The sequence below is a fragment of the Oryx dammah genome, unplaced genomic scaffold (assembly GCF_014754425.2).
Source record: "Oryx dammah isolate SB20612 unplaced genomic scaffold, SCBI_Odam_1.1 HiC_scaffold_2, whole genome shotgun sequence".
In the NCBI taxonomy this organism is placed as follows: Eukaryota; Metazoa; Chordata; class Mammalia; order Artiodactyla; family Bovidae; genus Oryx; species Oryx dammah.
Window position 1 is genome coordinate 77,076,810 of NW_024070186.1, and position 16,744 is coordinate 77,093,553.

General features: G+C 45.6%; 1 protein-coding gene across 1 annotated transcript; it reads right to left on the bottom strand.

Moving 5' to 3' along the window:
• Window positions 1–12,792: 12,792 nt before the first annotated feature.
• RTP2 (receptor transporter protein 2) lies at window positions 12,793–16,364 on the bottom strand. The gene is made up of 2 exons (XM_040265475.1): window positions 16,186–16,364; window positions 12,793–13,300 (listed from the first exon to the last, which is right to left on the bottom strand). Exons 1-2 carry the CDS (start codon window positions 16,347–16,349, stop codon window positions 12,793–12,795), a joined length of 672 nt encoding a protein of 223 aa, XP_040121409.1. The 5' UTR covers window positions 16,350–16,364.
• Window positions 16,365–16,744: the final 380 nt, after the last annotated feature.

The following is a 16,744-nucleotide window of genomic DNA, read 5'->3' on the forward strand; positions in this document are numbered from 1 at the left end:
GATCACTTAATATTCATCTAAATCTACATCAGTTACTTATTTCTAACTATCTTGTTCTAAGAGGATTCGCTGATGGCTAAGTGTATAGAATCCGCCTTCCAATGCAGACACAGTTTCAATCCCTGGAATGGGAAGACCTCCTAGAGAAGGAAATGTCAATCCAATCCAGTATCCCACAGACAGAGGAGCCCGCCAGGCTACAGTCCATGAGGTCACAAAAGAGTCGGACACAACTTCCTACTAAACAATGACAATCTTGTTCTGATGAATATTCAAAGTAGTTTACAAGAGTAGACTTTTTAAATGCAACTTAGAAAGTAGTAACTTGAGGTTCAAGATGGTGAACTCAGCCCATGCCTCTATTTTGCAAACCTTCAAAACATTCCAAATTCCTCACTGACATAAATAAATGTGAAATAGGGAGACAATGGGGTTTGGCTTCAGGCTGATACATGGGGAGATACATGAAAACAGTCCAAAGAATCAGAGTAAATGCCTCTCTCTCTCCTATGGACAAAGTTACTACAGGAAACAATAAAATAAACAGAGCAAAATCTCTCTAACTTACAGTCTCTACAAGATTTGTAAGGCTATTGCATCAATTTTTTATATTACATTAGGCAATGTAAAAGGAAGGAAAACAAGGTTGATAATGGGTTTTTTTTCCTATCTCAGTAAATTCCAGAAGACACTGAAAAAATACATACCAAGTTTTGAGTGAAAAAAGATAAAAGATTGTGACAATAAAAATTAAAACTTGACCTACATATTTAGGGGGGATAAGAGCAGTACAAGATCAATCACATACTCTTTCTCTCCCTGAAAATATTACTCACAAACATAAGAAAGGAAGAGAATAAATCAGAATAAAGAATTCAGTGGGCTAGAATAAAGATGGTGAGGAGGAGTAAATCTATAATATTCAAGAGTTCAGTTCAGTCACTCCATAGTGTCTGACTCTTTGCAACCCCTTGGACTGCAGCAAGCCAGGCCTCCCTGTCCATCACCAACCCCCAGAGCTTACTCAAACTCATGTCCATTGAGTCAATGATGCCATCCAACCACCCATCGTCTGTTGTCCCCTTCCCCTCCTGCCCGCAATCTTTCCCTGATATTTCTTCCAGCATCAGGGTTCTTTTCAGATGAGTCAGCTCTTCGCATCAGGTGGCCAAAGTATTGGAAGTTTCAGCTTCAATATCAGTCCTTCCAATGAACACCCAAGAATGATACCCTTTAGGATGGACTGGTTGGATTTCCTTGCAGTCCAAGGGACTCTCAAGAGACTTCTCCAACACCACAGTTCAAAAGCATCAATTCTTTAGCGCTCAGGTTTCTTCACAGTCCAACTCTCACATCCATACATGACTACTGAAAAAATGACAGCCTTGACTAGATGGACTTTTGTTGGCAAAGTAATGTCTCTGCTTTTGAATATGCTATCTAGGTTGGTCATGACTTTTCTTCCAAGGAGTAAGCATCTTTTTATTTCATGGCTGTAGTCACCATCTGCAGTGATTTTGGAGCCCAAAAAACTAAAGTTAGCCACTGTTTCCACTGTTTCCCCAAATATTTGCCACGAAAAGATGGGACCAGATGCCATGATCTTCATTTTCTGAATGCTGAGCTTTTTTTCACTCTCCTCTTTCACTTTCATCAAGAGGCTCTTTAGTTCACTTTCTGCCATAAGGGTGGTGTCATCTGCATATCTGAGGTTATTGATATTTCTTCCAGAACTCTTGATTCCAGCTTGTGCTTCATCCAGCCCTGCGTTTCTCATAATGTACTCTGCACATATTCAAGAGTAGATTCTTCAATTAATATTATGAAACATAACGCATTTGTCTAACATAATTCTTGAAAGAAAATGTAGGAGCTATAAACTATTTTATTAATTTAGTTATAAAATACTAGACTATTCTAACAAAACTGGAAATCCAAGTTGACAGGAAAGACGGTATGTGAAACTCTTCCCTACCAACCAAAAGAAATAAGAGCTCACGAACCTTTCTTGAAATAGATACAAGAATGTGGATGAGAAAGTAGTAATATTTCTTAAAAATATAAATATACCCAGAAGAATAGACATTTGTTGTATAACTTTCTAGGGGAAAATGATTTTTAAAAGTTGAACAGTACTGTAAAATAAGCTTTTGAAGAAGTAAGAAGTGGGAGGGAGGCTCAAAAGGAGGGGATATGTGTGACTTTTAGCTGATTCATGTTGTACAGCAGAAACTAACACAACATTGTAAAGCAATTGCTGTTGTTCTTTTTTAGTCACTAAGTCATGTCTGACTCTTTTGCAATCCCATGGACTGTATCCCACCAAGTTCCTCTGTCTATGGGATTTCCTAGGCAACAATACTGGAGTGGGTTGCCATTTCCTCCTCCAGAGGATTTTCCTGACCCAAGAACTGAACCTTCATCTCCTGCATTGGCAGGTGGATTCGTTATTGTTGAGCCACAAAGGAAGCCCCTGCAAAGCAACTATCCCCCAAATAAGAAAATCTTTTAAATGCCAAAAAAAAGAATTAAGAAGTGATAAACTAAATAATTTTATATCTGATGCTTTTCTCCCTAAACTACAAATACTTTTTGTAGTTTTGCTTTTCTAACTAAAATACAAGTATATTCTATTTCACTTTTATTCTAAGACTTAGAAACAGCCATTTTCAATTTCCAAATTCTTAAATTTTATGTGGTCCACTGGAGAAGGGAATGGCAAACCACTTGAGTATCCTTGCCTTGAGAACCTCATGGTCAGTATGAAAAGGCAAAAAGATAGGACCCTGAAAGATGAATTCCCCAGGTTGGTAGGTGCCCAATATGCTACTGGAGATCAGTGGAGAAATAACTCAAGAAAGAATGAGGAGACAAAGCCAAAGCAAAAACAACACCCAGTTGTGGATGTGACTACTGATACAAGTAAAGTCCGATGCTGTAAAGAGCAATATTGCACAGGAACCTGGAATGTCAGGTCCATGAATCAAGGCAAAATGGAAGTGGTCAAACAGGAGATGGCTAGGGTGAACAGCATCATTCTAGGAATCAGCGAACTAAAATGGGCTGGAATGGGTGAATTTTATTCAGATGACCATTATGTCTACTACTGTGGGCAAGAATCCCTTAGAAGAAATGGAGTAGCCATCATGGTCAACAAAAGAGTCCAAAATGCAGTACTTGGATGCAATCTCAAAAATGACAGAATTAGCTCTGTTCATTTCCAAGGCAAACCATTCAATATCACAGTAATCCAAGTCTATGCCCCAACCAGTAATGCTGAAGCTGAAGTTGAACAGATCTGTGAAGACCTACAAGACCTTTTAGAACTAACACCCAAAAGAGATGTCCTTTTCATTATAGGGGACTGGAATGCAAAAGTAGGAAGTCAAGAAACACCTGGAGTAACAGGCAAATTTGGCCTTGGAATACGGAATGAAGCAGGGCAAAGGCTAATAGAGTTTTGCCAAGAGAACGCACTGATCATAGCAAACACCCTCTTCCAACAACACAAGAGAAGACTCTACACATGGGACATCACCAGATGGTCAACACCGAAATCAGATTGATTATATTCTTTGCAGCCAAAGATGGAGAGGCTCTATACAGTCAGCAAAAACAAGACCAGGAGCTGACTGTGGCTCAAATCATGAACTCGTTATTGCAAAATTCAGACTTAAATTGAAGAAAGTAGGGAAAACCCCTAGGCCACTCAGGTAAGACCTATATCAAATCGCTTATGTTTATACAGTGGAAGTGACAAGTAGATTCAAGGGATTAGATCTGATAGAGTGCTTGAAGAACTAGGGACAGAGGTTCATGACATTGTACAGGAGGCAGAAATCAAGATCATCCCCAAGAAAAAGATGCACAAAATAGTTGCTGAGGAGGTCTTACAAACAGCTGTGAAAAGAAGAGAGACAAAAGGCAAAGGAGAAAAGGAAAGATATACCCATTTAAATGCAGAGTTCCAAAGAATAGCAAGGAGAGATAAGAAAGCCTTCCTCAGTGAGCACTGCAAAGAAATAGAGGGAAACAACAGAATGGGAAAGATTAGAGATCTCTTCAAGAAAATTAGAGATACCAAGGGAATATTTCATGCAAAGATGGGCTCAATAAAGGACAGAAATGTTATGGACCTAACAGAAGCAGAAGACATTAACAAGAGATAGCAAAAATACACAGAAAAACTATATAAAAAAGATCTTCAAGACCCAGATAATCATGATAGTTTGATCACTACCTAGATCCAGACATCCTGGAATGTGAAGTCAAGTGGGCCTTAGGAAGCATAACTACAAAGCTAGTGGAGGTGATGGAATTCCAGTTGAGCTATTTCAAATCCTAAAAGATGACGCTGTGAAAGTGCTGTGCTCAATATGCCAGCAAATATGGAAAACTCAGCAGTGGCCACAGGGCTGGAAAAAGTCAGTTTTCATCCCAATCCCAAAGAAAGGCAACGCTAAAGAATGTTCCAGCTACTGCACAATTGCACTCATCTCACACGCTAGTAAAGTAATGCTCAAAATTCTCCAAGCCAGGCTCCAACAATACATGAACCATGAACTTCCAGATATTCAAGTTGGATTTAGAAAAGGCAGAGGAAACAGAGATCAATTTGCCAATATCTGTTGGATCATCGAAAAAGCAGAGAGTTCTAGAAATACATCTACTTTTGTTTATTGTCTGTGCCAAAGCCTTTGGCAGTGTGGATCACAACAAACTGTGGAAACTTCTTCAAGAGATGGGAATACCAGACCGCCTGACCTGCCTCTTGAGAAATCTGTATGCAGGTCAAGAGGCAACAGTTAGAACTGGACATGGAACAATAGACTGGTTCCAAATCAGGAAAGGAGTACATCAAGGCTGAACATTGTCACCCTGCTCATTTAATTTATATGTAGGGTACATCACGAGAAATGTCGGACTCGATGAAGCACAAGCTGGAATCAAGATTGCCGGGAGAAATATCAATAACCTCAGATATGCAGATGACACCACCCTTATGGCAGAAAGTGAAGAAGAACTAAAGAGCCTCTTGATGAAAATGAAAGAGGTGAGTGAAAAAATTGGCTTAAAACTCAACATTTAGAAAACGAAGATCATAGCATCTGGTCCCATCACTTCATGGGAAATAGATGGGGAAACAGTGGCAGACTTTAGTTTTGGGGGCTTCAAAATCACTGCAGATGGTGACTGCAGCCCTGAAATTGAAAGATGCTTACTCCTTGGAAGAAAAACTGTGACCAACCTAGACAGCATATTCAAAAGCAGAGACATTACTTTGCCAACAAAATCTGTCTGGTCAGGCTATGGTTTTTCCAGTAGTCATGTATGGATGTGAGAGTTGGACTATAAAGAAAGCTGAGCGTCAAAAAATTGATGCTTTTGAACTGTGGTGTTGGAGAAGTCTCTTGAGAGTCCCTTGGAGTGCAAGGAGATCCAACCAGTTCATTCTAAAGGAGATCGGTTTGAAATGCTGAAGCTGAAACTCCAATACTTTGGCCATCTGATGCGAAGAGCTAACTCATCTGAAAAAACCCCGATGCTGGGAAAGATTGAAGGCAAGAGGAGAACGGGATGACAGAGGATGAGATTGTTCAACAGCATCACTGACTCAATGGACATGAGTTTGAGTAAGCTCTGGGAGTTAGTGATGGACAGGGAGGCCTGGTGTGCTGCAGTCCATGGGGTTGCAAAAAGTCGGACACCACTGAGTGATTGGACTGACTGAACTGAGCTGTTTAATTTTCTCAGTTAAGTTTCTCACAGGAAAAAATCTTTTTCTGTACAGTTTTGTCTTATTATTTTAAGTTCATTGAGATATCTGTGTACCCCATGGATAAAGAAGTGATATATCATCTCTTTGCTGATGTTCCTCAGCCAAAAGACCATCAGAAACACATGTGTCACTGAACAAAGTTGAATTCTTTGGCTCATTGCAAAGAGTGAGAATGCCCTTGGCAACCATGCAGCATCTCAGCAAGACAGTTTACAAAGGACACACTCTAGCAATGGGGCTGGTGTCAGGTAGGGGGAGGACCACGTAAAAGACTTTGCTCTGGTTTAGATGTTGGCAGAAAGTGGAGAAAATTTTATCATTAGATATCTCGATGGTTCCTATCTAGACAGTGAGAAGACGGACAGGAACAAGGCTGAAGTTGTGACTGGTAAGATAGCAGCCAATATCATATTGGCCAGAATAGGAGGTTGTTAAGTCATTTTTGTGTTTTAGACCATGTTTGTGCTCTTATTCATATTCAAATGAGACTACAGAGTGGTCTTTTTTTGTTGCTGTTTTAATTTATTTGACTATGCTGAGTCTTAGTTGTAGCACACAGAATCTTCATTGGCATGTTCAGGCTCTTAGTTGTGGCATTCAAGATCTAGTTTTCTGACCAGGGATCGAACCCAGGCCCCCTGCACTGGAAGCATGAAGTCTTAGCCACTGGACCATCAGAAAAGTCCCCTTATGCTTGCCTTGATCAAGCATCATACCAGAGTAGTCTAGTCTGAAACTGCTGCTCTGTGGAGTTATGCTCAACAAGAGAGTACTAGGGCCATCTGTGAATGCCAGTCTGGCTCCCAGGGGTGTTTTTCTCTTTCTCATCTTTTATGTAAACACTTTGATATATGAACACACACATATGCATACATAATCCAAAGTTTTATATATTTTATTTCATCAGGGACATTTATTCTTATTTAATGAATCTACTAAATGTATATAAAGAATGTGGATATATGCATTTTTAAATCATAAGAAGGTAGTTCACCTTCAACGTAGAAACAAACAGAAAGGAATAAAAAAGCAAAATGGAAAATCAGCTGTACTCCAGTTGTTCTCAACTGAATTAAAAAAACATGAACAATTAGGACCAGAAACAAGCTGCTACTTTCACTGATTATTAAATTAGTTAATTGACTTTATTTTCAGCATTGAACAAACAAACGTTTCTGTGTTGTTTGAGCAAAGTTGTTACTTTTGTAACTTGCAGCCCAGATTCTCATTACCTACCATGCACCTGAAGAGATCATTTATTGCTGTATCTAAAGATAAGAAATGAGGCTATTCTAGCTCCTTGAGTGAGAAGAAAACATGGATGGAGAAAGATCAGAATAAGGAGGAAAACTGAATGCTACTTTAATACATAGAGGCACCCACGATAAAATATGTAGGCATTCAAATGTTTCTAGAAGACACAAGGGTAGGATTGTGGTTCAGCACTATTTTTTTTTTAATATTTGCTTTTAAAGACAAGTTCTAGAAATGATAATAAAATGTCTCTCATGCTCCTTGCCCTCACTCCTTACTTGAGCCAAAAGAGCTGTCTTTACCCAACTCCAACCCTCCTTGCTAGCCAGTGTGCCTAGATTCCTCTTGGCCTCCATCCTGCCCTCTTCTGGTAGCTGGTTGCTTATTCTTTCTGAGCGTAAAATAAGCTGTCTCTGCTGCTGCTGCTGCTAAGTCACTTCAGTCGTGTCTGACTCTGTGTGACCCCAGAGACGGCAGCCCACCAGGCTCCCCCATCCCTGGGATTCTCTGGGCAAGAACACTGGAGTGGGTGCCATTTCCTTGTCCAATGCATGAAAGTAAAAAGTGAAAGTGAAGTCGCTCAGTCGTGTCGGACTCTTAGCAACCCCATGGACTGCAGCCTACCAGCCTCCTCCATCCAGGGGATTTTCCAGGCAAGAGTACTGGAATGGGTTGCCATTGCCTTCTCCAAGCTCTGTCTCTAGGTCTCCCTTTTTCTTTTTCTAATTTATTTACTTATTTTTGGCTGTGCTGGGTCTTTGTTGCTTCACTCGTGCTTTTCTCTAGCTGCGGCAAGTGGAGGCTACTCTCCAGCTGCAGGGTGCAGGCTTCTCACTGAGGTGGCTTCTGTTGTTAGGGAGCATGGGCTCTATGGCATTCAGGCTTCAGTAGCTGTGGCTCACAGGCTCTAGAGTTCAGGCTTTGTAGTTGGGATGCATGGGCTTAGTTGCCCAAAGGCATGTGGAATCTTCCTGGAGCAGGGATTGGACTTGTGTCCCCTGCATTGGCAGGTGGATTCTCAACCACTGAATAACCAGGGAAGTCCATGGGTGTTCTTTTTTGTTGACTCAGCATGGGATGCCCTTAGCTCCCTCTGAGACCCTCCCTTGACTCCCTGACCACTTCTATAAAATATACCCCTGCATGACTGGTCTAGGAGACCATTCTTAACTCCTTATTCCCAGGTTTGACTAAAATTTTCCCTTTCCTAGCATTGACTAGCACACGTTGTGAGCCCTCCAAGTTAGCGACTATGTCTAATTATCTTTGTGACCCAAGAACTTAGGACTACCAGGAGTGAAACAGACCAGAGCAGACAGATGTTGACTTATGGATGAAAATGGAAGGATAAAAGGTGTATAACCATAGGATATACTCCATGCAGTTTTTCCTGGGTTGGTAATTGGTCTGCATTGACTCACTCCACTGTGCTGTTAGACTAGTGCCTAGAGATCCTGAGTCTTAGCACAAATTTTTTTCCACGGCTCACTGTCCTCTTCATCAGATACTCTGCAAGCAACTGCCAACAAGTAATTAACGAAAGCCAGATATACTGACTTAGTGGTGTGAAAATAGTACAAAGAGACACACAGGGGTTATAGTGCACTGACTTCTTGTAACACCTGTAACACAGATGCTGTTACAGGGTATAAAAGAATTAAGAAAACAAGAATAAGAAGACGGCCTCTTTTGAAGGCCACATGGGCTTCATGAGAGATGAGGAACAAATATCCACTCCACATCACAGGGACAGACATCCGTGCCCACAGGGTTAATTTCACACCAAGTATCTGAGAAAGTTCTCTCCTAAACCTCTTGTCAGCCAAACTAGCAGGCAATTTTTGCACATTTTTCAGACATTTCTGCTTCCAGGTTTTAGAACTCAGACTCTGACTCCCCACCCCACCCCCGCTCCGCCCACCTTCAGGTCCAGCTGTCATCCGAATGTTCGTGGGTGCCTCTGCCCTCTGGCAAAGTGCTGTAGTCTTTGTCCAGGATCTGAGCTGAGTCTCAATATATGTAATAAACATAATATATTGAGCCCAAACGGGCTTATTTAGTTATTTATTTCTTGGAATCCTGGGTCCTGTAACAAACTAACCAGCTCACAAACTGGACATCTCACTAAGCCTGTTTTCCCCCTGGAAGTGTGGATAATCATAGTACCTATTTCACAGGCTGTTACTAAGGGGAGATTAGAAATACTAGCTGACATGAAGTCTGCATTCCCTTCACTTCCAGCTGGGGTATCACAATACGTGAAATGCACAGGATTGTTCTCGGTGGGAACAAAGGTGTGGTAGAGAATATTGCAGCAGCAAGACAAGAATTTAGTCAGTCAACCATTCTGTTTAAGCAGTGACTTTGTGTCAGGTCCTGGGGATGGAAAACAAGTGACAGTGGGGGACAGGCACACATGCAAATGGTGGCAAATATGCAAAATGCAGTAGCAGAGGCAGCTTCAAGGGGTGAGATCCTGGCACCTCCCGGGGCTTAGCACAGCGCCTCGCACACAGTAAATGACTATAACAGCAAGTGTTTCTTGAGTCCTCCTCAATAAATGATATGTATTATTAGTATCTGGAAATGAGGTGTGGCTGGCTAATGAGAGTTTCATCCATTAGCAGGAAAGAGTGTGAGCAAGGGAGTGACTCAACCATGTAGATTATTAGGAAATTACCCCGGGATAGTGGTAGTGTGGAGGGTGGGCTATGGGCTGTGGGGGAGGCTCCAGCCATGATGATAATGAAGGAGACTACAGAGCCAAGGCATACAAATGATGAGGTCAGGTAGCAGTAAACAGGAAGAAGAGAAAGAAGATCAACCCTGGAGGTACTTGGGAAGAGCAATCAACAGGGCATGGTGACCAATTCGTCCAGGGTGGGGAAGGGTGGTACAAGAGGTCAGGAGATAAAATACCAGATTTCTAAAATAGGAGGAGCAAATTTGGATGGCAGAATGGTGAGATCAGCTTTGGTCATGCTGAGGCAACTCGTGGTGGAAAGGTCAATTGATCTGGAGATCTGGGGTTCGGTAGAAATAGTTAGAGAATCAATAAGAACCAGAAGTTCATATACACTGAAAACCTAAATCACGGGCGGTGTATATAACATAAAATCAGCAGAGCGAGAGAATCCCAGGGAATGTAAAGGATGCTGAGAGAAAGAATGCCATAGCAGCAGAGAGGAAACAGAAATAGGAGACTAAGGAGCAAATGCTGACCTGGAACCTTCAAGGAGGGAGACCAAAAGGCAGCAGTGAGACAGAGATGGTTTGGCAATGGGGTGCAGGGTGACAGTTTTAAGGACATGGAAATGAGACTCTGAAGAATTAAGGAGAATATAAGAAATAGAGATAAATATAATCTACTCTTTGAGAAACATGTCTTTGAGGCAATTTTTTTAAATACCTGATAGTAGAGAGGAGGTGAAGTCTGGGAAGTCTCATTTGAGTTAAATATGAAGAAGATATAGGTGCAATTATATTACTTCACTAAAGAAGGTGCTCATCTCCTCGAATTCTACCCAGATCTCCTCTCATTCCACCTGCTCTATTCCCCTCACCCCCATTCCATTTTTAGTGGCTCTTCAACCCCCAGGCCCACCTCAGAGGCTCCACCTTTGTTGATCCACCTGGGGCCTGACTCTCCCCTTGACGCAATCTCAGCAGTCTAGCCTTAAACTCACACACCACAATTTCAGTAATAGATGCTGCTGGTGCTGCTTTATCAAGCAACAGTTGGAGACCTCAGGAAACCTCGTGATTCCTGGACTGCCATGCTCATCTTCCCAGAAGCCACCTCGTGTCTGCAGTTGAGCAACACCCCTGAGGCTCATGCTCTGCAGAGGCCCAGGCCCAGCTGAGCCTCCTCTGTGACTAGAAGAGGTGAAAACAACCCCATATGCCCGCTAGTTTACAAATGCACCAGCCTGAACTTTTCCTGTGCCTCTCTTGCACCCAGTCGAAGAAATGGAGATTTTCCCAGACAGCCTAGCTATCTGCTCCTGCAGGTCCATGGAGGAATCTGGACAAGTCACCAGAAGCCCTCTGCCAAAGCCAGAGAAGGGTAAAGCCAGCCTGCACGTAAGTGTACAGGTGACAACAGTGTCCACAGCAGCCCATCTCTGGAATCACGTCCACACAAACACACTACCTTGAACTCCCATCTTCAGTTTGCAGGCCCCCCTTGGGGCAGAAGCTCTGAAGGTGAGCTATAGAAAGCTGTGAGTGTCACGAAGCAACTCAGAGTGTGAATGGGAGGGTTTCTTTTCCTATTCCAGATAATAATAAGCACAGGGTTATCTGATACCAGATCATGAATCAAATTACCGAGTCAAATCATCCAAGTCACAGCTATGCCTGCGAGAACAGGTAAAGCAAATGCGTTCTCCCTCAGGGGGCAATCTCGTGGACTGGGCAAGGGGGAGAGGCTGGCAGACAGGTGCTGTCTCCACTGATCGTCTGTCCCCCTGGCCATTGCCTGCCCTAAATGGAGGTACCCAGCTCCACTGTCACCTGGAGGATTCACATCCCCAGACCTGCCTCACCTGCCCTTTCCCTCAGCATCCCCGGCATTTAGAACAGCTATAGAATCTTCTGCAAGGTACTTCCATACAGGATGGCAATATCACACAGCATACTGCATCACAGGTAAACAGGGGTGCCGCAGCTCACATACTTCTACAGAGCACAGGAATACACTCTCCCAAGCCCCAAACCAACACACACACACACACACACACACACACACACACACACAGAGCCATCACTTGCAGTGAACGTTTACAAGGCCTCCTTCTCAGGAAATAAATTTAGGTAACACTGGGATTCAAGAATTCCAGTCAACTGACAGAGCACAGAGGATACATATTCATTTGTGTATCTGTACCCCACAATCTGTCCCTGTCCCCAGAAGGCCTCAGACTGCAGATACTTCCTGTACTCACCTCTTATTTTATGAGACCACATACACTGACATGGGAATTTCAAATTCTAGACAAGCACTGTTCAGTAGAAGCTTCTGTGAACACGTTCTATATCTGCACAGTACCACTAGTCACGAAGTCCTTGATATATGCCTGGTACAACTGAGAAACTGAATTTTTCATTTTATTTTAATTAACTTAAACTTAGCCACATATGGATAATGACTAATAGTATTGGACAGTACAGTTCTAAATAATTCCAGCCAAGCAGGCTCTAGCATCAGAGTTAAAAAAAAATAAATAAATGGTGCCTTTCAGAATGGTGGGAGCTGGCTCTCCAGGAGAGGGACAGGCTGAAGACACATTGAATATTGATTGAAGATGCGTCGGGTGGAGCCACAGTCCGCCCCAAAGGGAGCCATGGTGGGATGCTCAGAAGCAACTGAAGATAAACTTGAGAATCAGGCAGGGACAAGACTGGACCTAAGGGGGTCCTAAGGGGATATGGGATATGGAAATGAAGCAGAAGAAGGGGTAAAGATGGAGGTGGAGGGAGGGGCTGCCCACTGTGAGATAAGTACTAACACCAGACCTGGAGAGTTCTAAATCCACCTTAGACCCTTCTCCCCATGCCCCCATCACTGTGAGTTTTAATGGAAGGATTATTAAATACCTCCTGGAGCAACTTTCATTCTGCAGGGTAATAAACTGAGGTCCAGAGAGGTAACTGAGCTGTCCAGCGTCTGAATCTGTAGCAGAAGCAGGATCGGAACTGCACCCCCTGCATCCCCACTCTCACCCCCAAGAGCCCTCCCGCACCCTCAACCAGCTGCACTAAAAGAAGGTCGATCTTCGGAAGGAGAACTGCAGATATACAATAAGCAGACAGAGGGAGGCCCAAAAGAGGCACCAGCGAAGGGAGAAGAAGTTGTAGCCGGATCCCTCCTGGGCCCTTGACTTGGAGGCACCGGAGAAGGTTGCCTCCTCCTCCAGCAGCTTCTCGCTGGGCTTCCAGTGCACGATGCCCTCCTGGCAGGCCTCGCAGAACTCGCTGCGGTGCGGCCCGCTATCCGGGCGGCTGGCCACGTGGATGCGGTACTGGCCGCCGTCCTCTTCGTAGCACTGCTCGCGCAGGCTGGTGATGAGGTTGTCCACCAGGTTCTCTATGTTCTCCTCCAGCATGCTCGACTCGTCCAGCCGCGCCGTGCCGCACTCATAGCACAGCTGCTTGAAGACGCGCATGCGCACCGAGCCCGCCCGCTGGGCGCGGTCCAGGTACATGTGGAAGAGGATGACCACGTTGGCTGACTGCCAGGTGTGCCAGCACCAGGTGCAGTGGAACCTGCGGGGAAGAGAGACAGGGATGGACAAGGTGGGCCTCCCTTGCAGACAGCCCTCCTGGAGGAGCCTGGAAAGGAAAGGCCCTGGGTGCCTGTGCCTGGAAGTCAAGGTGGAGTGTTTACTGGCCCCTGGGTACATTAGTGCCTGAGCCGAAGTCTCAGCCTCCTCTTGGAGAACTCCCCTGGGCCTAGGACAGCATCCTCATAAGCCAGACGCTGGAGCCATCTGGCCTCCAGCATTGCTCTCCAGCCTACCTCCTGTGTACCCTCCCTTAGCCTGACATGGGTCTGGATGCTGCCCAGGGTCACTCCTGCCAGTCTGGACCTTATTTCTCATCTGTGAAATGCAGAATAATTGTGTCCAATAAGAATCCTCCTGCTCAGACCTCTCATGACTCTGATAAAGACGATGACCACACATCTCACTCATGCATCCTGTCTGCTCTGGGGCAAAGACTTGCCTCTAGCTGTCTCAAACACAGAACACAGAGAATTCACAGGACGGGCAGGCAGATGGGTGAGATGGGCCAGCAGGCAGAAGACTATAGAGTTTGGTCCGTGCACCTTCACAAAGGGCACTCGCCTGTCCCTTGACAGATCATCCTTAGATCCCAATCCAGGGCTGCAGCAGAGGTTGGGAAGGTGTATCCTGGTTTGCATACCCCTCCACACACATATACACACATGCACATTTATGTACACACAGGCCCTCCACACACATATACACATCATATTTGTATACACACTGGCTGCTTTGTCTAACCAGGCCCCTTTGGGTTTTGGCCTCAGGAAGTACAAGGGAAGTGGCCTGGGACTCATATGGCTTGGGCTTCATCTCGGCTCTCCCCAGTGCTTGCACACCTTCAGTGACAGAGAGCTCATTACCACCCATGGCAATTCCTTCCACCCCTGAGACAGAGCTCTTCCAGGGCCCTGTTCCTGAGGCTGTATGGCAGTCTTGGGTCCACTGAGTTGCGTCTGCCCTCACTGTTGACCCTCTCCAAGACCCCTGTAAGTAGCCCTGAAGGACCTCTGATGAAGAACTCAATTCAGTCCAACAGGTCCTGCACAGCACCTACTGTGATGCCAAGCACCACGCAGCCCAGCCTATGGAATGGACATGAGGCCAAGCATGGCCCCAAACCCTAGGGCCCACAGACAGCACAGGCCCAGTACAGGATCCAGTGCAGCCTGAGGCAGGGTTGGCAGGCCAGAGCGTCCTCATTGGCCCTGAGGCAGCAGGGAGTGATCGCCTCCATCCTGTCTCCCTGTGCTAGGCCAGAGCTGCGGGGCAGCAGGGTTACTGAGTCCCAACATTTATAGGTAAGGGTAAGTCTCTGTGCAGACTATGCACAAGGGTGATGCTTCTCTAGCCCCGCCTGAGGCCAGCTGGGAGCCAGGAGTAAGACCAGCTGAGCCCTGAGGCGAGAGGAGCCATGAGCCTGTGGGGCTCAGCCTCCAACCTGCTGGGCCCCTGCACCTGAGTTTCCAGCCCTTCCACCCCTCCCACTTGCCAACTCAGAGCTTCACATTGTCAGTCTCCTCCTTCTGCACCTTTTAAAATCAAGCCAATCCGGAGATCTTTCCCCTCCCTCAAGCCAGACCCCAGGACTTATATCTCAAAGCACTGGAGCCAGGAGGAGGGAAACTTCGGATCATCCAGTCAGCCTTTCATTTCATGAAAAGAGAGCCCTCTGCACACACACAGCTAGTCAGAGACAGAGCTGGGGCCCAGCCCATAACAGGTGCCCGTCAGATGTGTCTTCTGGGGGTTTAAGTTGAAATGAGCTAATCAACCCCTGCCTCTCTGTCTTTTGTCTACAGTCGGGTTCAGGCTAACATTTTGCAGGTTTGGGGAAGGAGTACAAGTGTAAGCTCCCCACCCACTGCCTGCCTCCTTCTGTCTCACCCTCAGTGCCACAAGGAACTCCACAGGCAAGCAAGCATGTGTGAATAGTCCAGTCTGTGTGTCCAGGTTCTGTGTGTTTACACCCCCAGAACACAGCCACCTCAGGAGCCTAGGGTTACCATCTGCCCTTAATTCAGCGGACCCAGGGAAAGAGTCCCACATCAACCCTGGAGAGGAGCTTGAGGCAGTTTGGGCAGGGCATTCTCTTGGCCCCAACCCCAACCGTGATCTAGAAGAGGGAGAGGCAAGTGGACTTCAGATGGATGTGTCCTCTTGACCCAAGGACCCCTTGCTGTATGAAAGACACGGAGCTCCTATCCCGTATGTGATGCTGTGCCCTGAGGACCTACTGAACTCCTGCCCAAAGATCTTTTTGTCAGAGACCCATAGATAAAAGAGCTGGAAAAGATTTGATTGATTACCTCAGGCCCACTCTCTGGTTTTGCAAATATGAAAACGGAAACTACACAGGGAAAAGGATTTGCCCAAATTCAGTTGTTAGCTTCAAAGCCAGTTTCTAGAACTTAGCAGGTGAACAATAAATGCTTTTGTATTCAAATCTGATTTCATTGAGCTGACTGCACAGACCTAGGACCAGAAAGAGCTAAGGCTTTCCCCAATGGACCATATGGCCTCCTCCGCTTTGTTCCTACCAGTCTTTAAGAAATTAGGAACATGTGAAAACATTAAAGTGTCAGAGATTGCAGGAGCATTGAAGAATCACAGCTCTTTACTATGGAAAATATAGACCTAGAGACAGAATACAGCTTGCTAGGAGGAGCACTCAGGGAGTTAGTGGTATAGTTGGGATTAGAATCAAAGCTGGTTCTACCCACCTGGCAGTTCCTTCTCTGGCCTCTAACCTCTAACCTGAGTTGACCCTAGAATGGGGCTCCACGCATTTCTGCCTCCTCTTGGAAGGTGCCCCAAGGGCTGTGCCACAGGGCTCCCCATAGCCCTTCACACCCCACCTCTTACCTGCCTGAGGCATGCTGCTCCAGATACTGCTTCCAGCCAGGGGCCAGCTCGTTGGGCTTGAGGTTGGGGTCTATGATGAGCTCCCAGCTGTCGGCTGGCTTGGCCACCTCCATCTTCTCATAGAAGACTTTCTTCCACTCACAAGTGGTCAGGCTGGTACACATGGTCCTGTTGGCAGGGCTGGGAGTTTGAGCTCAACCTGAGCGAGAACACAGAAAACAGCCAGGTGGGTGCAGAGCAGTGCAGTCTCTGAGGCCTGAAAAGCTTCCTTGCCAGGACCAGAAGGAAACAGGACCCAGCAACCTCCTTCGTCACCCTGGTACCTGTTGCCATGGCAGCTGAGGCCAGGGCTGGGGAAGAGGGAAGTCCCAAAGGGGAGTCCCAGGGCCCTGAGCTAGGCTGGGGGTGCAGGGCTGGGCAGTGACACTAGGGCAGTGAGCAGGGTAGGGGCTGAGCCCGGGCCACACTCACCCAGGCTTCCCAGGTCTCCAGGAGGCAAGGACGACTCGGTGGCTCTGTTTCACCCCTACCAGTCTTCCCGGCATTCTCCACTTCATGT